Source organism: Lampetra planeri, chromosome 40, assembly GCF_965212315.1.
Source record: "Lampetra planeri chromosome 40, kcLamPlan1.2.h2, whole genome shotgun sequence".
Classification (NCBI taxonomy): Eukaryota; Metazoa; Chordata; class Hyperoartia; order Petromyzontiformes; family Petromyzontidae; genus Lampetra; species Lampetra planeri.
In genome coordinates, this window is record NC_136146.1 from 9,927,838 (window position 1) to 9,949,464 (window position 21,627).

The 21,627-nt window shown below is 57.9% G+C and overlaps 1 protein-coding gene across 1 annotated transcript in view; it reads right to left on the reverse strand.

Annotated features, from left to right (window-relative positions):
• Positions 1-19,880, reverse strand: part of LOC144731863 (metabotropic glutamate receptor 2-like) — a 38,632-nt gene extending 18,752 nt beyond the window's left edge. The window contains 3 exon segments of the mRNA XM_078613162.1: positions 2,552-2,695; positions 11,120-11,980; positions 19,636-19,880. Coding sequence (XP_078469288.1) covers positions 2,552-2,695; positions 11,120-11,944 — 969 coding nt within the window. The 5' untranslated portion in view covers positions 11,945-11,980; positions 19,636-19,880.
• Between the last annotated feature and the right edge of the window lie 1,747 nt (positions 19,881-21,627).

The following is a 21,627-nucleotide window of genomic DNA, read 5'->3' on the forward strand; positions in this document are numbered from 1 at the left end:
AAGAGGGGCAAGAGAGAGACGTGGAGGAGGAGCAGGAGGGTGGAGGAGGAGATGGACGTGGAGGAGGAGCAGGAGGGTGGAGGAGGAGATGGACGTGGAGGAGGAGCAGGAGGGTGGAGGGGGAGATGGACGTGGAGGAGGAGCAGGAGGGTGGAGGAGGAGATGGACGTGGAGGAGGAGCAGGAGGGTGGAGGGGGAGATGGACGTGGAGGAGGAGCAGGAGGGTGGAGGGGGAGATGGACGTGGAGGAGGAGCAGGAGGGTGGAGGGGGAGATGGACGTGGAGGAGGAGCAGGAGGGTGGAGGAGGAGATGGACGTGGAGGAGGAGCAGGAGGGTGGAGGAGGAGATGGACGTGGAGGAGGAGCAGGAGGGTGGAGGGGGAGATGGACGTGGAGGAGGAGCAGGAGGGTGGAGGGGGAGATGGACGTGGAGGAGGAGCAGGAGGGTGGAGGGGGAGATGGACGTGGAGGAGGAGCAGGAGGGTGGAGGGGGAGATGGACGTGGAGGAGGAGCAGGAGGGTGGAGGGGGAGATGGAAGTGGAGGAGGAGCAGGAGGGTGGAGGAGGAGATGGACGTGGAGGAGGAGCAGGAGGGTGGAGGAGGAGATGGACGTGGAGGAGGAGCAGGAGGGTGGAGGGGGAGATGGACGTGGAGGAGGAGCAGGAGGGTGGAGGGGGAGATGGACGTGGAGGAGGAGCAGGAGGGTGGAGGGGGAGATGGACGTGGAGGAGGAGCAGGAGGATGGAGGGGGAGATGGACGTGGAGGAGGAGCAGGAGGGTGGAGGGGGAGATGGACGTGGAGGAGGAGCAGGAGGATGGAGGGGGAGATGGACGTGGAGGAGGAGCAGGAGGGTGGAGGGGGAGATGGACGTGGAGGAGGAGCAGGAGGGTGGAGGAGGAGATGGACGTGGAGGAGGAGCAGGAGGGTGGAGGGGGAGATGGACGTGGAGGAGGAGCAGGAGGATGGAGGGGGAGGAGTAATTGGAGAAAGAGGAATAGGAGGAGGGATGGAGGGAGCGGGGGAGGGAGGGAGGGAGGGAGACCGCGGGTTCGAATTCTGTAAGTTGCCGAGGCGTTCACGGTCTCGGCGCGGTGTAAACGCCACCACCGCGCGTAGAATGCTGCACACGGCTTCGCAAGGTGCACGGGTTAGAGGAGAAGCTGCGGATTCGGGATGGTGAGCGAGACAGTGACACGCACGCGTGTGTGTGTGTGTCAGTATGTGGCTGCGTGTCTGGGGGAGCGGTGGTGTAGCGGTTAGCGCTACGCTGCGCTACGAACACGGGGCCCCGAATTTGATCCCCACTCACGGCCAACACCGGTGAAGATTATCTGAACCGGTCCTGGGCCTCCCGTAGGTCGACTCAGCCTCAAATGAGTACCTGGTGCGGTGTGTAAATTTCGTCACTGGGAAGACAAAGGCGGCCAGGCGTGGTGTTGGCCACCCACCTCCTCGTGTGCCGTGCCGGCCTTCATAAGCGTTCACTAACAGTGCTTGCCCCAACAGTCTGTTAAGGCTACACGGGGGATCTTTGTCTTTGTCTGGGGGAGCAGTCGCGCAGCGGTTAAGTGAACGCACAAAAACACCCGGCTTGCTAACATGTGCACTTACGACCCAGTTTACGTGAAATATACAAAATATACTTTTACACTGCCTCTACAGGTGAACTTTTAATGCACTGAACCCCTGGACTATTTGGTTTAGCGGAGCGATCCTCCGTGAGATGTGGTGAGTCAACCTCGAGCGGGGAGTTAGGGGCCATCCATTTAGCACACATGGAGGGGGGAGGCGGGCAACCCAAATGCGTACCGCTACTGACGATGTACGCATCGAAAATGGGGGGGGAGGGGGGGTGAAGCCTCGATAATAATTTGTCGACATTGGCCTTCAAACGAGTTCGATAGTCCGGTGGTGGACTATCTGTTTGCTTCAACACGTTCATATTATTAATCCGTTTCTGCGTGGATTAATTATCGGCCGTTCTATAGGATTCGGGAGGGGGGGCGTCAGGCGTACGTACGCAGGTGGGGGTGGGGGGTAAAGAGTTCGCGTGCGTACAGGGAGGGGGGAGGGGTCAAGTTTTGTGTACCGACTCAATGGATGTCCTCTTAGTGTGCGTGTGTGCGCACCCTCGCGCACCTGTGTGTGTGTGTCTTAAAGAAGTGTATTTGTGAAAGCGAGTGTGTGTGCGTGAAAGTGAGTGTGTGTGTGTTGGCTCAGCCTTAAATAAGTAACTGGTGCGGTGTGTAGTAAACATCGCCACTGCGGAGACAAAGGCGGCCGGGCGTGGTTCTGGCCACCCACCCCCTCGTGTGCCGTGACGGCCTTCATAGGTGCTGCTCGCTAACATCACTTGCCCCAACAGCCTGTTGAGGCTTTTGTGCGTGCGCATGCGGATGTGTGTGTGCACGTGTGTAAGTGTGTGCACGTGTGTGCGCGTGTGCGCGCGTGTGTGCACGTGTGTGCATGTGTGTAAGTGTGCGCGCGTGTGCTAAATGAAGTCGCGCCAGCGTGCCCACTCACACCTGTCCGCCTACCGCGCCCCGCACCTGTATGGAGACGCTGCTGTCAGAGCCCCCGATGACGCCGGCGATGGGCAGTGGCCGCTTCTGCTGCACGGCATAGGAGCCATCGGGGCACACGAACTCCGTCTCCTCCACGCGCTGCAGGGACGAGCGCACGAACTCCAGTGCCTGCGAGGTGACGAGAAGGAGGAGAATAACGAGGTGAGGAGGAAACATTGGGAGGAGGGCGACGTGGATAGACACTAGGAGACGCAGGCAGACGTGGTGGGGAGACGCGGAGATGAGACAGGGAGACACTGGAAGGAGACGGGGAGACACGAGGTGGAGACAGGGGAGACACGAGGTGGAGACAGGGGAGACACGAGGTGGAGACAGGGGAGACACGAGGTGGAGACAGGGGAGACACGAGGAGGGGAAAGGGGAGACACGAGGTGGAGACAGGGGAGACACGAGGAGGGGACAGGGGAGACACGAGGTGGAGACAGGGGAGACACGAGGTGGAGACAGGGGAGACACGAGGTGGAGACAGGGGAGACACCAGGTGGAGACAGGAAAGACACGAGGAGGGGACAGTGGAGACACGAAGTGGAGACAGGGGAGACACGAGGAGGGGACAGGGGAGACACGAGGAGGGGACAGGGGAGACACGAGGTGGAGACAGGGGAGACACGAGGAGGGGACAGGGGAGACACGAGGTGGAGACAGGGGAGACACGAGGTGGAGACAGGGGAGACACGAGGTGGAGACAGGGGAGACACGAGGTAGAGACAGGGGAGACACGAGGTGGAGACAGGGGAGACACGAGGTGGAGACAGGGGAGACACGAGTTGGAGACAGGGGAGACACCAGGTGGAGACAGGGGAGACACGAGGAGGGGACAGTGGAGACACGAGGTGGAGACAGGGGAGACACGAGGAGGAGACAGGGGAGACATGAGGTGGAGACAGGGGAGGCACGAGGTGGAGACAGGGGAGACACGAGGAGGAGACAGGGGTGACACGAGGTGGAGACAGGGGAGACACGAGGTGGAGACAGGGGAGATACGAGGAGGAGACAGGGGTGACACGAGGTGGAGACAGGGGAGACACGAGGGGGGAACAGGGGAGACACGAGGTGGAGACAAGGGAGACACGAGGAGGAGACAGGGGAGACACGAGGTGGAGACAGGGGAGACACGAGGAGGAGACAGGGGTGACACGAGGTGGAGACAGGGGAGACACGAGGGGGGGACAGGGGAGACACGAGGAGGAGACAGAGGAGACACGAGGAGGAGACAGGGGAGACACGAAGTGGAGACAGGGGAGACACGAGGTGGAGACAGGGGAGACACGAGGAGGAGACAGGGGAGACACGAGGTGGGGACAGGGGAGACACGAGGTGGAGACAGGGGAGACACGAGGAGGAGACAGGGGTGACACGAGGTGGAGACAGGGGAGACACGAGGGGGGGACACGGGAGACACGAGGTGGAGACAGGGGAGACACGAGGTGGAGACAGGGGAGACACGAGGAGGGGACAGGGGAGACACGAGGAGGGGACAGGGGAGACACGAGGTGGAGACAGGGGAGACACGAGGTGGAGACAGGGGAGACACGAGGTGGAGACAGGGGAGACACGAGTTGGAGACAGGGGAGACACCAGGTGGAGACAGGGGAGACACGAGGAGGGGACAGTGGAGACACGAGGTGGAGACAGGGGAGACACGAGGAGGAGACAGGGGAGGCACGAGGTGGAGACAGGGGAGGCACGAGGTGGAGACAGGGGAGACACGAGGAGGAGACAGGGGTGACACGAGGTGGAGACAGGGGAGACACGAGGTGGAAACAGGGGAGACACGAGGAGGAGACAGGGGTGACACGAGGTGGAGACAGGGGAGACACGAGGGGGGGACAGGGGAGACACGAGGTGGAGACAGGGGAGACACGAGGAGGAGACAGGGGAGACACGAGGTGGAGACAGGGGAGACACGAGGAGGAGACAGGGGTGACACGAGGTGGAGACAGGGGAGACACGAGGGGGGGACAGGGGAGACACGAGGAGGAGACAGGGGAGACACGAGGAGGAGACAGGGGAGACACGAGGTGGAGACAGGGGAGACACGAGGTGGAGACAGGGGAGACACGAGGAGGAGACAGGGGAGACACGAGGTGGAGACAGGGGAGACACGAGGTGGAGACAGGGGAGACACGAGGAGGAGACAGGGGAGACACGAGGTGGGGACAGGGGAGACACGAGGTGGAGACAGGGGAGACACGAGGAGGAGACAGGGGTGACACGAGGTGGAGACAGGGGAGACACGAGAGGGGGACAGGGGAGACACGAGGTGGAGACAGGGGAGACACGAGGAGGAGACAGGGGAGACACGAGGTGGAGACAGTGGAGACACGAGGAGGAGACAGGGGTGACACGAAGTGGAGACAGGGAGACACGAGGGGGGGACAGGGGAGACACGAGGTGGAGACAGGGGAGACACGAGGAGGAGACAGGGGAGACACGAGGAGGAGACAGGGGAGACACGAGGTGGAGACAGGGGAGACACGAGGTGGAGACAGGGGAGACACAAGGAGGAGACAGGGGAGACACGAGGTGGGGACAGGGGAGACACGAGGTGAAGACAGGGGAGACACGAGGTGGAGACAGGGGAGACACGAGGTGGAGACAGGGGAGACACGAGGTGGAGACAGGGGAGACACGAGGAGGAGACAGGGGAGACACGAGGAGGGGACAGGGGAGACACTAGGAGGGGACAGGGGAGACACGAGGAGGAGACAGGGGAGACACGAGGTGGAGACAGGGGAGACACGAGGAGACAGGGGAGACACGAGGTGGAGACAGGGGAGACACGAGGTGGAGACAGGGGAGACACGAGGTGGAGACAGGGGAGACACGAGGTGGAGACAGGGGAGACACAAGGAGGGGACAGGGGAGACACAAGGAGGAGACAGGGGAGACACGAGATGGAGACAGTGGAAACACGAGGTGGAGACAGGGGAGACACGAGGTGGAGACAGGGGAGACACGAGGAGGAGACAGGGGAGACACGAGGTGGAGACAGGGGAGACACGAGGTGGTGACAGGGGAGACACAAGGAGGGGACAGGGGAGACACGAGGTGGAGACAGGGGAGACACGAGGAGGGGACAGGGGAGACACGAGGAGGGGACAGGGGAGACAAGAGGAGAGGACAGGGGAGACACGAGGGGGAGACAGGGGAGACACGAGGTGGAGACAGGGGAGACACGAAGTGGAGACAGGGGAGACACGAGGAGGAGACATGGGAGACACGAGGTGGAGACAGGGGAGACACGAGGTGGAGACAGTGGAGACACAAGGAGGAGACAGGGGAGACACGAGGTGGGGACAGGGGAGACACGAGGTGGGGACAGGGGAGACACGAGGTGGAGACAGGGGAGACACGAGGTGGAGACAGGGGAGACACGAGGTGGAGACAGGGGAGACACGAGGTGGAGACAGGGGAGACACGAGGTGGAGACAGGGGAGACACAAGGAGGGGACAGGGGAGACACAAGGAGGAGACAGGGGAGACACGAGATGGAGACAGTGGAGACACGAGGTGGAGACAGGGGAGACACGAGGTGGAGACAGGGGAGACATGAGGAGGAGACAGGGGAGACACGAGGTGGAGACAGGGGAGACACGAGGTGGAAACAGGGGAGACACAAGGAGGGGACAGGGGAGACACGAGGTGGAGACAGGGGAGACACGAGGGGGAGACAGGGGAGACACGAGGGGGAGACAGGGGAGACACGAGGAGGAGACAGGGGAGACACGGGGAGGAGACAAGAGAGACACGAGGTGGAGACAAGGGAGACACGAGGGGGAGACAGGGGAGACACGAGGAGGAGACAGGGGAGACACGAGGAGGAGACAGGGGAGACACGAGGTGGAGACAGGGGAGACACGAGGAGGGGACAAGGGAGACACGAGGGGGAGACAGGGGAGACACGAGGAGGAGACAGGGGAGACACGAGGAGGAGACAGGGGAGACACGAGGTGGAGACATGGGAGACACGAGGAGGGGACAGGGGAGACACGAGGTGGAGACAGGGGAGACACGAGGTGGTGGAGACAGGGGAGACACGAGGAGGGGACAGGGGAGACACGAGATGGAGACAGGGGAGACACGAGGTGGAGACAGGGGAGACACGAGATGGAGACAGGGGAGACACGAGGTGGAGACAGGGGAGACACGAGGAGGGGACAGGGGAGACACGAGATGGAGACAGGGGAGACACGAGGTGGTGGAGACAGGGGAGACACGAGGAGGGGACAGGGGAGACACGAGGTGGAGACAGGGGAGACACGAGGTGGTGGAGACAGGGGAGACACGAGGAGGGGACAGGGGAGACACGAGATGGAGACAGGGGAGACACGAGGTGGAGACAGGGGAGACACGAGATGGAGACAGGGGAGACACGAGGTGGAGACAGGGGAGACACGAGGAGGGGACAGGGGAGACACGAGATGGAGACAGGGGAGACACGAGGTGGTGGAGACAGGGGAGACACGAGGAGGAGACAGGGGAGACACGAGGAGGAGACAGGGGAGACACGAGGAGGGGACAGGGGAGACACGAGGTGGAGACAGGGGAGACACGAGGTGGAGACAGGGGAGACACGAGGAGAGGACAGGGGAGACACGAGGTGGAGACAGGGGAGACACGAGGTGGAGACAGGGGAGACACGAGGTGGAGACAGGGGAGACACGAGGAGGAGACATGGGAGACACGAGGTGGAGACAGGGGAGACACGAGGTGGAGACAGTGGAGACACGAGGTGGAGACAGGGGAGACACGAGGTGGAGACAGGGGAGACACAAGGAGGAGACAGGGGAGACACGAGGACGAGATAGGGGGGACACGAGGAGACAGGGGAGACACGAGGAAGAGACAGGGGAGACACGAGGTGGAGACAGGGGAGACACGAGGTGGAGACAGGGGAGACACAAGGAGGAGACAGGGGAGACATGAGATGGAGACAGGGGGACACGAGGAGGGGACAGGGGGAGACACGAGGTGGAGACAGGGGAGACACGAGGAGGAGACAGGGGAGACACGAGGTGGAGACAGGGGAGACACGAGGTGGAGACAGGGGAGACACGAGGTGGAGACAGGGGAGACACGAGGTGGAGACAGGGGAGACACGAGGGGGAGACAGGGGAGACACGAGGAGGGCGGCACACTGAGACGTGGAGAGGCGCTGTGGCGTGAAGCCGAGTGAAGTTGTCCAGCAACACCGCTGTGGAACGCAACAAACGCCACAACACGGACATCCGCAGCATGGCATCACGCGGCATGGGATATCCAGTCGCATCAGCATCATGTCGAAATCATCATTGAGCTGTGGTGGGAATCGGCATAGTCACCAGTGACCTTCAAAGAGAGCCATAGACTCACACAGAGATCCATAAACTCACATAGAGACCCACAGACTCACACAGAGTTCCATAGACTCACACAGAGATCTATAGACTCACACAGAGATCTATAGACTCACACAGAGACCCATAGACTCACACAGAGACCCATAGACTCACACAGAGACCCATAGACTCACACAGAGACCCATAGACTCACACAGAGACCCATAGACTCACACAGAGATCCGTAGACTCACACAGAGACCAGTAGACTCACACAGAGACCCATAGACTCACACAGAGACCCGTAGACTCACACGGAGATCCATAGACTCACGCAGAGACCCGTAGACTCACACAGAGACCCGTAGACTCACACAAAGACCCATAGACTCACATAGAGACCCGTAGACTCACACAGAGATCCATAGACTCACGCAGAGACCCGTAGACTCACACAGAGACCCGTAGACTCACGCAGAGACCCATAGCCTCACACAGAGACCCATAGACTCACACAGAGACCCATAGACTCACAGGGAGATGAGTGCATCTCTAAAGAGCGCTCTGCCTCCCGCCGTAGCGAGGGTGAAAGGGAATCTCAAAGAGGCGGTGCTGGTCGTGGCTCCGCTGCTGCGGCTGCCTGCATTTATCCAGCGCTGGTGAGGCAGCAGCGAGAGTTGGTGGATCACGCAGTGAGTGTCGTAACACTCCCTCCCAGTCGGTTGGCGTTCAGGAGGAGCCGTACGCTGGCTCGGCAGGAGAAGGTGGAACGGCGCGTTTTGGTAAAATTCCGGACCCTCCCCGTTTCGGACTAGCACGGGTCTCAAGTTGGGGTAGTGGGGGGGGGTCTCTGGGTGGGGCAGTGGGGGGAGGGGTTTCTGGTGGATGGACACCACCCTCACCACAACAACAACCGCCATTCGCCACGAAGTGGCGGTGACGTCACCACGAAGCTTGTGCCAGGCTCTGCGCATCTTGAGGCCACGTGAAGTGTCGACCTCCCGCTGGCACCCAGGTGCCACGGGTCGACTGGCTGAGATGAGTGGCCGATGCACCACCTGTGCCCCCTACTGTGCCAACTTGATGTGCTTTAGCCACCTGGCGCTCTGCTTATTTTTGTGAGAATCTCTCCTTGGCCTCCTTTTCTGCTTGCTGGAGGGCGACTGCCTCCAACTTCCCAGTAGCATTCTTCACGAGCCTCCTCCACAGAGGCCGATCTTGACACCGCTGGTACCAGTCATCGGCAAGTCCACTCATCTCCACATCCTCCTGTACTCCATCTCCTCTCTAGCCTGTACCACGCCCATTTAGCCCCCTCTATCTAGCTGAACAATAGCTGTTTAGGTATGCGGTGGCTGGGCATGCGGGCGACATGACCCAGCCAACGCAGCCTTCCCTGCCGGAGGATCTTACCGATGGGACTTTGTCCAGATCTTTCAAGGATTTGTGAGCTCCTCACACAATCCAGCCTGGTTAAACCCAGGATGGATCGTAGGCAAGCCAGCCTAAATGTTTCAAACCGGCGAAGATGTTCCATTAGGGGGTTCCACATTTTGCAAGCGTAGAGAATGGATGGAATCACTGTGGCCGAAAGACCCAAAGCTTCGTGTGGAGCGACAGACCAGGTAGCTTCCACACCGCATTACGCAACAGATGAAAATATAATGCTACTCGACTGATTCGGAGTGAGACTTTTGCTGTCAAACTGGAGCCGGTCATGAGCACACTGCCCAGATATGTGAAACTCTCCACTCTCTCCACAACTGTGCCATGACCAATTAGGCGTTGTGTGGGTGGAGTGTCCGATGGTATAAAATACCCAGGCAGGTGCTTAATTTTGGTGGGGCTGATGGTAAGTCCCCACCTCTTAGTGGCACGCTCCAAGTTTAGCAGCAGCACCTCCAACACCACCTCTGAATGAGCAGCAATTACCAGATCATCGGCATACGTAACATGGTTGACCAATAGGGAGCCATCCCTTGACCATACCCGGGCATCGATCAGCCTTCCATTGTATCTGTCCCAGATGGAAATTCTTCCGATATAGCCATTGAAGGCCTCACGAACTACGTGGTCGAAATATATGTTAAATAATTGTGGGAGCCAGAGGACATCCCTGTCGCACACCAAGGTGAACAGGGATTGGCTCCGACTCCCTGCCACGTAGTTTTGCCCGGACCAGCTCACCATCATGAAGCTCCTTAATGATCGTGAGCAGAGAGTCAGGGACTCCGAAAGCATGCAGAACCCATAGCCCAGGACTACTCATAGTACCATAGGCATTTACCAGGTCAATAAAGCAGAAATGTAGGTATTGTTGGAATTCTCTACACCTCTGCTATAGCAGAGAGACAGAAAATATGGCGTCTGTACAGGACCTCCCTTTCCTTAAACCACATTGGGACTCCGCAGGCCTCTCCTCAGCGTGCCTGGCAAGGCGATGTTTAATATTCCTTGCCAGGACCTTTCCCGGCATACTGAGGAGTGAGATGCCCCTGTAGTTGTTACAGTCTGTAACAACTACAGGGGGACCACCAGGGCATCCTTTCAATCCTGCAGAACCCATCCAGTGGCCCAGACTGCTGTAATGATGTCATGTAGGGTAGTCTGTGCACGCACGCCACCCTCCCTCAGCATTTCAGCTTGGGAGATCATCTATGTCCGGTGCCTTTCCTGGTCTCAGACTCTGGATTGCCTTCAGTACTACCTCAACAGATGGCACCTCAGCCAGCCACTCACAGGGGGTGGCTTCTTCCAATATTTGATGCACCACAGCCTTAGCACGGTCCCACGATGTTTGCAGGCTGAGGGATTTCCCCTCCCCCAGGACCTCACAGGAATGCTCAGAAAATCTGCAAATCTGTTCCTGGGGGTCGGATATTGGATCACCGTTCTTTCCCCTAATGATGGTTATAGTTCTGGAGCTGCAAGTTATTTTATTGATGAAATTAAAGAGCTATTTGTGATTGCGTGCTACTGAGGCAGACTCCATCTTCTCAGCAACCCATGACCACCACCCATCCTTGCAGCGCCTCATGGCTCTCCGAACCTCTGAGCGAAGGCTGCGGTAAGCCTCTCACCACCACCACTTCACCACCCTCACCCTGCCGCTCACCTGCTCGAGTGTATACCTCACCAAACTCACCGTCACCTCTCCGCTCACCTGCTCGAGCGCGTACCTCACCGCACCACCCCTCACCCCTCCGCTCACCTGCTCGAGTGCGTACGTGTCCGTGAGGCAAGAGTCGAGGACACGCGCCCCCAGGCGCACGCCGGGCAGCACGCGGGCGCTGCGGTTGATGTCGTCGATGGCGAACATCATCGCCTCCATCCTCTGGATGCCGCGGCCGAAGCTGATGGGGCCGCAGTCTCCGCCGCCGGTGCCGCCGGGGCCCCCGCCGGGGCCCCTCTCGTGGACGGGGAAGATCCCCCCCAGGATGAGCTCCCCCTCGATCCTCGCCACCTTCTTGCTGGACAAAGCGGACGAGGCGGATTCACCGCCCACGCCCGACGTCATCTTTGCGCCGGCCCCGGCGGTGGCCCTGGCGGCACCGGTGGCACCGAGGGCGGTGGCCCTGGTGGCACCTGTGGTGGCCCTCCCGGCACCGGGGGCGGTGGCCCTCCCGGCACTGGCGGTGGCCCTCCCGGCACCGGCAACCCCGGCGGTGGCCCTGGCGGCACCGGCGGCACCGGGGGCGGTGGCCCTGGTGGCACCGGCGGTGGCCCTCCCGGCACCGGCGGCCGCGGCGGTGGCTCTGGCAGCACCGGCGGCCGCCCGGGCGGCACCGGCGGTGGCGCCGGTGGCGGCGGTGGTGGATCCGGCGGTCCGGGCGGCGGCAGCAAACCCGCACGGCGAGCTCAAGGTGAGCAGGGTGAGGGTCATGGTGAGCAGGCTCGTGGTGAGCGCCGAGGTTGTGGTGCCGGTGTTGCTGGTGGTGGTGGTGTGTGCGGATGCGTCGGGGATTCCCCCGATCTGGAGGTGGTAGATCAGCATCGTCATCACCATCGTCGTCGTGGTCGTGGTGGTGGTCGTCATCGTCCCGGCGCCTGGACAGCGTCCGCTGAGGCCCACCTGCGAAGGCAGCGGTCGTCTGATTGACGGAGCGAGCAGGCGAGCGAGCGAGCGATCGATGGCTTTGATTGGTTGGTTGGTGGGCAATTACTTGAAGTGATTGACTGCTCAGTTGATTGGCCGCGATTATCGTGAGTCGATGAGACTGCTGCTCATCATAGAGGTTGCTGGGTTAGATCGCGTGAATATAATTAGTAAGGGTTTGACACGTAAACAAACACATGCCAATTAGTTCTGCACTGCACCGGCTGTGCGTTGGAGAGTAAACAAACCACAACAGTTACTATTCGAGGCGACAGCCACAGAGTTGCGGCGAAATCCTCCTCCTGTGTCGGTCTTAAATAGAGAGCTGGGTAAAGTGAAATGTCCGTCACTTGTGAAGCCAATCAGGTGCGAAGGCCAGACTGCTGCTGCTACGTTGGCAAGTGGTGCACGAGCACCAACAACAAACAACAACAAACAATAACAAACAACAACAAACAGCAGCAGCAGCAACACGACCCAAAGCTAAGGACGCGACAGTCGGAAGGGCCGCATTTTCTCGAGCCTCGGGTGGTGCCCAACGACACCACGGCGGCCGCTCGCGTTCAGTTCTGCCGAGCTGTTGGTCTCGATAAGGCCGAGATGGAGCGTACGTACGGTGCTGCTGAGGCTGCTGCACTCACCTGTGTGTGTGTTGTTGTTGGAGGGGAGAGCGGTGGGGAAACGGTTAGCACTGCGCTGAGTACGAACCCGGTGACCCGAGTTTCGATTCCCGCTCTCGGCCACCAACACAGGTGACGATTGTCTGAACCGGTTTTGGGCCCTCGCCTAGGTCGACTCAGCCTCAAATGAGTACCTGGTCCGGTGCGCAGTAAACATCACCACTCGGGAGACAAAGACGGCCGGGCGCGGTGGTGGCCACCCACCCCCGTTTCGTATGCCATGGAGGCCCTCATAGGCGCTGGTAGTCGCGAACATCACTTGCCACCACAGCCTGCGCGGGCTACACGGGGGACCTTTGCCTTTGTGCTGTTCGGCAGGTGGCCCCGTTCTCCTGCAGAGTGGCCTGGCCGAGGCCACCAGTTGACTAGCGACGTGGTAAACAAACCAGCCACACACTGCATGTGTGGCTGGTTGTTTAGAAAATCATTATTTTATACCCGTAACCACCAGAAAAAAGTTACAATAATAATAACGACGCTCGTAATTCCCACTTGGAAGATTTTTTTTCTCCCGAAATTGGGGGTTGCTGGTCGTTCCGGTGAATGATGGTGAAGTGTCATCATCGGGCGAGGAGAGAAATCACGGATAATGATGCAGCCCCATCCCCCAATCTTCTCCGCTGGCTGCATGGCTACGTCTCATCTCTCTCTCTTGCCTCTCTCTCACCCCTCTCTCTCTCTCCCTTGCCTCTATTCTCTGTCTCACCTCTCTCTCACCTCTCTTTTTTACGATCAGAGGAAACAAGAAGATGCTCGGTCTAGTCGGAACTTTGCTTCGTTCATCATTTCGTTTTTTTTTCAATGCTTTGCTTTATGTGCCCCCCCCCCTTTTTTAAATGAAAGATTTCACTGAAGATTTCACGCTCTGCTCTCCTCCTTCTTACCCCTTCCCTCTCTCTCTACCCCCTCTCTCTACCCCCTCTCTCTACCCCTCCCCTCTCTCTCTACCCCCTCTCTCCCTACTCGATGTCTATGTTCCCCCTGTTTCCTATGTAATAGATATCATTTATTTACTTTTACTACGACAAGTGCTGCATCTGCACCCAGCCCTTCTCGCAGTCCTACGGCCTCTGACAGGTAGCTCATATCTGCATTCAGAGCTCCCCGTCATCTGACACCGAGCACACGGCCTCCTCCAGCGCCCACTGCTCCTTGAAGGCCGGCACGGCGTGGGTCAGACGCGCATGACGGAATTCCAGCCACACCCTGGCTCCGACCAGAGCGCGGAAGATGCCCAAGCTGCTGGCCGGACGTTTCCCCTCCAGGGCCACCTTCCTCGCCCTTTGTATGGCGAGCTTGGCGTAACCGACGAGCACGTTGACCAGCCCCTGAAGATGTTGGGGTCCGTCGCCCTTTGGGTATCCAAAGATGAGGACCGTTGGGGAGAAGTGGAGGCTGAATCTTAGGAGGATGTTTCTCAGGACCTTGAACGCCAAGTCCAGGCTCTTGGACTCCACGTATCGGTGCGCCACCGTCTCCACTTTATCGCAGGACCGGCACTCCGGGGACGTGTAGGTGACGCGCGTCAGGAGGCGTTTGTGTTGACGGTGCCGTGGGCTCTCTCTTGCCTCTCTCTCACCGCTCTCTCTTTATACCTTGATTCTCTCCCCTCTCTCACTTATCTCTTTACCTTGCCTCTCTCTCTTACTGGCCTCTCTCCTCCCTCTCACCTCTCTTTTTTTCCGATCAGAGGAAGCAAGAAGATGCTCGGTGTAGTCGGCACTTTGATTCGTTCATCATTTTTTTTTCAATGCTATGCTTTATGTGCCCCCCCCCCTCTCTCTATCCCTCGCCTCTCTCTCATTTCCCTCTCTCTCTCTCCCCTCTCTCTCACCTCTCGCTCACCTCTCCCTCTCCCTTGCCTCTCCCGCCCTCTCCTCCCTCTGTCTCTTGGAGAGAGAGAGAGCACTGGGCACTCCTTGGGACGAGAGAGGCCTCCGACGAGGAGGAGGATCTCTCTCCGCTGATTCCGCAGCGTCGCTTTGGAGTTGTTCGGGGCCGGGCGTCGGGTTTCTTTGGGAGTCACGGCTCGCAACACACCCCCCCCCACCCACATTTTTGTAGTAAATATAATATAGGGTGTGTGTGCATGCGTGTGTGTGTGTGCATGCGTGTGTGTGTGCGTGTGCATGCGTGCGTGTGTGTGTACGTGTGTGCGCGTGTGTGTGTGCGCGTGTGTGTGTACAGGTGCGAGTGTGTGTACGTGTGTGCGTGCGTGCATGTGTGTGTGTGTACGTGTGCGTACGGGGGATCTTCATCTTTGTACGTGTGTGTGTGTATGTGTGCGTGTGCGTTACTTAACAAAAAAGAATCAGTGCCCCAGTGAATTTTGGTTTGAAAATTATTAAAGATCGCGGGGCGTCTCACCGGAGCCCCCTCGGCGACGATGACAACTACAGAGAGACAGGGAGAGCGAGGGTGGAGGTGGAGATGGGGAGGGGGGAGGCGGGGGGTTGCTGGGGGAGACTTTTCGCTGGGAATTTCCTCGAACCCGTAATGTGGAGTGGCTGCGATCGAACGGTGACGGCGATCGACGGAGCACGTCGAGGTCACGCGGTCGTACGGAGGTCACGCAAGGCACGTGCCCCCCACCATGCACCGCCACCGCACACCCCCCCCCCAACCCCACAGTTCACCTCCCACGCCCCCCGCACCGCTCACTCACCCCCCACCAACCCCCCCCCCCCACCACTCACCCCTCCCCCCACCGCTCACCCGCCCCCCCCCACCACCACTCACACCCCCCCCACCACTCACCCCTCCCCACCACCGCTCATCCGCCCCCCCCCACCACCGCTCACCCCCACCTACCGCTCACCCCCCACACTGCTCACCCCTCCCCACCACCGCTCACCCCCCCACCACTCCCCCCCCCCCCCACCGACCACTATAATCGATGACCCCTGTACATGAAGCAGTCTCCCTCCGTCACCTCATTCCGCTCCTCTCTTAAATCCTCAACCTCTCCTCCATCGCCCGTTCCCTTCCCTCCCCTCGCCCCTCCACTCCGTCACATCCCTCCCCCGTAGCCCTCTCGTGACATCCCCACGTGTGCCCCCTGATGCGGTCACTCGTTCCTCGGCCCTTGCGCACTGCCCTTGCCAAATACATCACTCCGTTGGAAATGCGTGAGTCAAAGAGCTTTATAGCTCAACGGATTCCTCGTGGCTCAACGGATTGCAAATCGGAAGTGACCAGTTAAGGAAGACGAACGAGTTAAAGTGTCTGCGTGCAACAACAATGTGGTGCTGATGGGTCACTAGAAGGAGAGGTGAGAACAAGAACAACGGCTGGGTGGCTGGAATGGCGAGAGATGACCCGTGTGGTGTGCGATAAGAGGGTCCCGGTTTGGTTGGAGGCAAAAGTGTGTAGTGTATAGTGTAGTGTATAGTGTAGTGTATAGTAGTGTATAGTGTAGTGTATAGTGTAGTGTATAGTGTAGTGTAGTAGTATATAGCGTAGTGAGTATATAGTTCAAGACAGTGGTGAGGCCGGTGCTGTTGTATGGGGCCGAGTGCTGCTGGGGCACAATAAAGAGGGAGGACCAAGCTACGAGAGTCACAGAGATGAGGATGTTGCGGTGGATGCTGGGTTCAACAAAGGAAGGTAATGGTGATAAATGGAGTGAGAGGAAGACTCAAGGTGGTAGAAATCACAGAGAAGATGGGAGAGAGAAAAGGCTCTGGTGTGGTTCGGTCAAGATGGAGAGACAGCAGGCAAATTACGTGGGTCAGAAGGTGCAAGTGATACAAGGAGAAGGAAATAGATCAAGAGGAAGGCAGAAGAAGAGGTGAGGGAGGGGGCGATGCGGTGCGATCGGACACAGTGGCTCGAGGAGCGGAAAGAGAGATGGCGCAGGACAAAGCAGCGTGGTGGAGGTTGGCTAGGGCAGCGGAACACCCAGCATGACAAACGCGTGGAAGCAGAAAAGGATTCCTCAGGGTATAAACACTGATTCTGATTGTGTCACCGCTGCCAAACTAACGATGGAAAGCGTCTTGAGCTAAGGCGCTCTACATCATTAGACCTCCTTTGCCTCCTTTGCCAGCACCTATTATTATATTTTCGTACTGGCAAAGGAGGTCTAATGATGTAGATGCTTACCCGAGCCCTCATTACTTTGACAGTGCATTGTCTTTGAGCTGTACGCCTTTTGGCATCATCTGGTCGAGCACAAATTGAGACGAGGCTCAAAAGAAAGCTGTCTCTGCTGTAGACCAATCAGTTTCAAGGACAATGCATTTATTATCAGAGTGTGTTTTTTGTTTGCATTTTGACTGCAAATATTGTGGTTAATGCAGACATGAATCCTTGTAAAAAGAAATTCAGTTTGTTGTCAAAAAAGGGGAAAACCCCTATTACTAAGGCACTCTTTAAATATAAAATAAGAAAATACAAAAAGAGTAATGCCCAGGTGCCTAGTCACCTTGTGGTGTACATTGACAGCTACCACTGGGGTGCCCTAGGCAAGACCACGCAGCAATCATCGCCCCCTACTGGCTAGATGTTAACTACCTCGCCTGGTATACAGGAGGTCGTGGGTTCAATCCCGACCCTGACGCCTGCTGCTCTATATTTGGAGTTTGCGTGTCTCTCTCTCCCCACAGTGGCATGGATTTTTCTCCCGGTCCTCCGGGTTTTCCCTCCACATTTAGAATCAACGTCACGCGTTTAAGAGTATTTGGCTGCTATAAATGTCCACGTGATGATGATGGCAAGAAGCCCACGTCGTTGAGCTCTCATTTGTGCTAGACAGGTCGTTTCTGAAAAAGAGCTGCGTAGCTCAGTGGGGCCTTACCTGTTAACGTAAAAAAACTAGTAATAAATTGTATTTAAATAGACTAATGCCCATTTGTAGGCCACGCACCCAGTGGCCCTTGTAGCGCACAGGGACAGCTGCGCTGTTAAAACACAGAGAGGGCGACTCAGAGAGAGAGAGGGCGACTCAGAGAGAGAGGGCGACTCAGAGAGAGAGGGCGACTCAGAGAGAGAGAGGACGACTCAGAGAGAGAGGACGACTCAGAGAGAGAGGGCGACTCAGAGAGAGAGGGCGACTCAGAGAGAGAGAGGACGACTCAGAGAGAGAGAGGACGACTCAGAGAGAGAGGGCGACTCAGAGAGAGAGAGCGACTCAGAGAGAGAGGGCGACTCAGAGAGAGAGAGCGACTCAGAGAGAGAGAGGACGACTCAGAGAGAGAGGGCGACTCAGAGAGAGAGGACGACTCAGAGAGAGAGGACGACTCAGAGAGAGAGGCGGACTCAGAGAGAGAGAGGGCGACTCAGAGAGAGAGGACGACTCAGAGAGAGAGGACGACTCAGAGAGAGAGGACGACTCAGAGAGAGAGGGCGACTCAGAGAGAGGGCGACTCAGAGAGAGAGGGCGACTCAGAGAGAGAGAGGACGACTCAGAGAGAGAGGACGACTCAGAGAGAGAGGGCGACTCAGAGAGAGAGGACGACTCAGAGAGAGAGGACGACTCAGAGAGAGAGGACGACTCAGAGAGAGAGGACGACTCAGAGAGAGAGAGGGCGACTCAGAGAGAGAGGGCGACTCAGAGAGAGAGAGGACGACTCAGAGAGAGAGGACGACTCAGAGAGAGAGGGCGACTCAGAGAGAGAGAGCGACTCAGAGAGAGAGGGCGACTCAGAGAGAGAGAGCGACTCAGAGAGAGAGAGGACGACTCAGAGAGAGAGGACGACTCAGAGAGAGAGGACGACTCAGAGAGAGAGGACGACTCAGAGAGAGAGAGGGCGACTCAGAGAGAGAGGACGACTCAGAGAGAGAGGGCGACTCAGAGAGAGAGAGCGACTCAGAGAGAGAGAGGACGACTCAGAGAGAGAGGACGACTCAGAGAGAGAGGGCGACTCAGAGAGAGAGAGGACGACTCAGAGAGAGAGGACGACTCAGAGAGAGAGGGCGACTCAGAGAGAGAGAGCGACTCAGAGAGAGAGGGCGACTCAGAGAGAGAGAGCGACTCAGAGAGAGAGAGGACGACTCAGAGAGAGAGGACGACTCAGAGAGAGAGGACGACTCAGAGAGAGAGGACGACTCAGAGAGAGAGAGGGCGACTCAGAGAGAGAGGGCGACTCAGAGAGAGAGGACGACTCAGAGAGAGAGGACGACTCAGAGAGAGAGGGCGACTCAGAGAGAGAGAGGGCGACTCAGAGAGAGAGGACGACTCAGAGAGAGAGGACGACTCAGAGAGAGAGGACGACTCAGAGAGAGAGAGGGCGACTCAGAGAGAGAGAGCGACTCAGAGAGAGAGGACGACTCAGAGAGAGAGGACGACTCAGAGAGAGAGGACGACTCAGAGAGAGAGGACGACTCAGAGAGAGAGAGGGCGACTCAGAGAGAGAGAGCGACTCAGAGAGAGAGGACGACTCAGAGAGAGAGGTGAGATTCAAAAAGAGAGAGAGCGACTCAGAGAGAGAGGACGACTCAGAGAGAGAGGTGAGATTCAAAAAGAGAGAGAGCGACTCAGAGAGAGAGGACGACTCAGAGAGAGAGGTGAGATTCAAAAAGAGAGAGAGCGACTCAGAGAGAGAGGACGACTCAGAGAGAGAGGTGAGATTCAAAGAGAGAGAGCGACTCAGAGAGAGAGGACGACTCAGAGAGAGAGGTGAGATTCAAAAAGAGAGAGAGCGACTCAGAGAGAGAGGACGATTCAGAGGCACCAGGAGGAGGAAGAACCACAGACGAGGAGTGGGAAGGCAGCAGCAGCCACGCGGTGACGAGCAGCCAGTGCTACCCAACGATTTTATTAATTACCCCTCTTATCCAGGTCTGGTGTTATCCCGAGCTTCCATAACTGCCCTCATCCTCCACATCTTCCCCAAGACTGTTGAGCCAAATCCGATAACGGACGAGCTCTCTCTCTCTCTCCTTCTCTCTCCTCTCTCTCTATTTCACTTTCTCACACTCTCTCTCTCACTCACTTTCTCTCTATCTCACCTTGCCTGGCTAACAAGCGCCACGACCTCGCCAACTTCGTCTGCGCTCAAGCGAAGATGGCGGTGTACAAGACGAGAAAATAAATGCTGGAAGGTGACACTGACGGCTGCTCTGTGCTTCCAGTTTTCAGGGGCCTGCTCAAGGCGCGGCTCCGGCTGGAGCACGCGTACCACACACATGTCGGTGATGTGCAGCGCGTCTTCTTCGAACGCTGGGGGGCCAGAAAAGCCCCTCTCTGTACCAGCGTGGACGCCACCCTCGTGTTCACCTTCTGAAGCGCTCGCTCGTCACCGTGGCGTGCGCGATGACTACCACAACCACGTGACTTTTATTTCGTGTTGTGCGCGGCGTATTTAGCGCCACAGCGCGTGGATTTATAGCGCTTATATTTGTTGCTGGTGACTTTGTATTTTGTATCGAAATCGCATCCAGTGCTGTTGCTGCTGGCGGCAATAAAAGGTGTCTAAAAAGTCAAAAGTCTAACTCTCTCTCTCTGTGCAGGCTGGGAAGAGAGTGTGTCTATCGTAGTCCAAGCGTTCCCATTACCTGCTAGTGAGGGCCTAGTTTTTCATATGCATCGTTGACTCACCTGAGAGAGTGTTTGTACTTCCCGGCGACCTCTTTCACTCTCCGAGCTCCATCGAGTGCTCATCATCTCTCCTCCAGCACTGTGAGTGCCTCCAACAACACAGGGTCGTGCTGTCTCCCACCTCTGTACCCCTTCCTCCTCTTAACATACTCGTTACTCGGCAGGCCTATGGCCTGCTCATAACCCTAGCTCTCACCACCATTCCTCCCCCCTCTATTACATCCTTCCTATTTTCTGCTTCATTGCAGACAATACAATCACTCCTCTTTCTCACTCCTCTCCTCTCTGCTCCTTCTCACCTTTTCCTTTCATTGCTGTTGTTTCCGTGCCCCTGCAGCACCCATCACTCAGAGGGACGCTCGTGACTCAGTGGCTGCCTGCCAAAGGCAGCTTCAGCTCCCACCAGCTATGGTGGGACAACACAAAGGCGCAGGTCAGGGCTCTCTGTCAGCAGTTCATGAGCCAGCATGCCGCCGCCAAGAACGAGGTGGCGTGGCCAACTGCAGAACGAGCTGCTGGCGCTAGAGGCGGAGCTGAGCTCATCCCACGACACACAACAGGGTGAGACGCGACTGGGAGAAGCAGCGGCTTTTCAGGTCCATCACGGACGAGCAGGTACATCATGCTTTTTGTGCAAAAGATGCAGCACCTGTCGCAGATTGACTCTCCCTCTAAGTTTTTCTTCCGCTTAAACAAAGCACCAGCCAACACCAACAACATTTCCAGATCGCCAAGACCACCAGGGGATTTCTACTCGCTACTTTTCGCCGCCGAAACCAAACACGACAAGGCTGTTCAGGAGCTACTGGACGGGGGCCTTGCCTCAGGAGTCCCTGAGCGGGATCGTCTGGACAGCCCCATCACCATGCAGGAGCTCCACATCGCTGGAAATGGCTCGCAGCTGGTAAAGCCCCGGGGATTGACGGCCTGCCGGTTGAGTTTCACGTGGCCTTCTGGGATGAGCTTGGCCCTCCACTACTGCCACTGTTGACAGAGAGCCTGCAGAAGGGTGAGAGCTGCAGGAAAGCAGTGGCCTCGCTGCTATCCAAGAAGGGGGACCTGCGCCTCATCGAGAATTGGTACGTCCATCGAGAATTGATACGTCCATCGAGAATTGGTGACCCAATTCTCGATGAACGTACCAGTAGAATTTCCATCTGGTAGGGGTGCGGTTAAGGGATGGCTCCCTACTGATTAACCATGTTATGTATGCTGATGATCTGGTGGTTGCTGCTCACTCTGAGAAGTAGTTGGAGGCGCTACTGCTGAACCTGGGGCATGCTACTCAGAGATGGGGGCCTTACCATCAGTCCCACAAAAACAAAGCATTTTCCTGGGTATTTTGTACCATCAAATACTCCATTCCCTCCGCTCTCCATGAGTGATGGGGCAGTTTTGGAGAG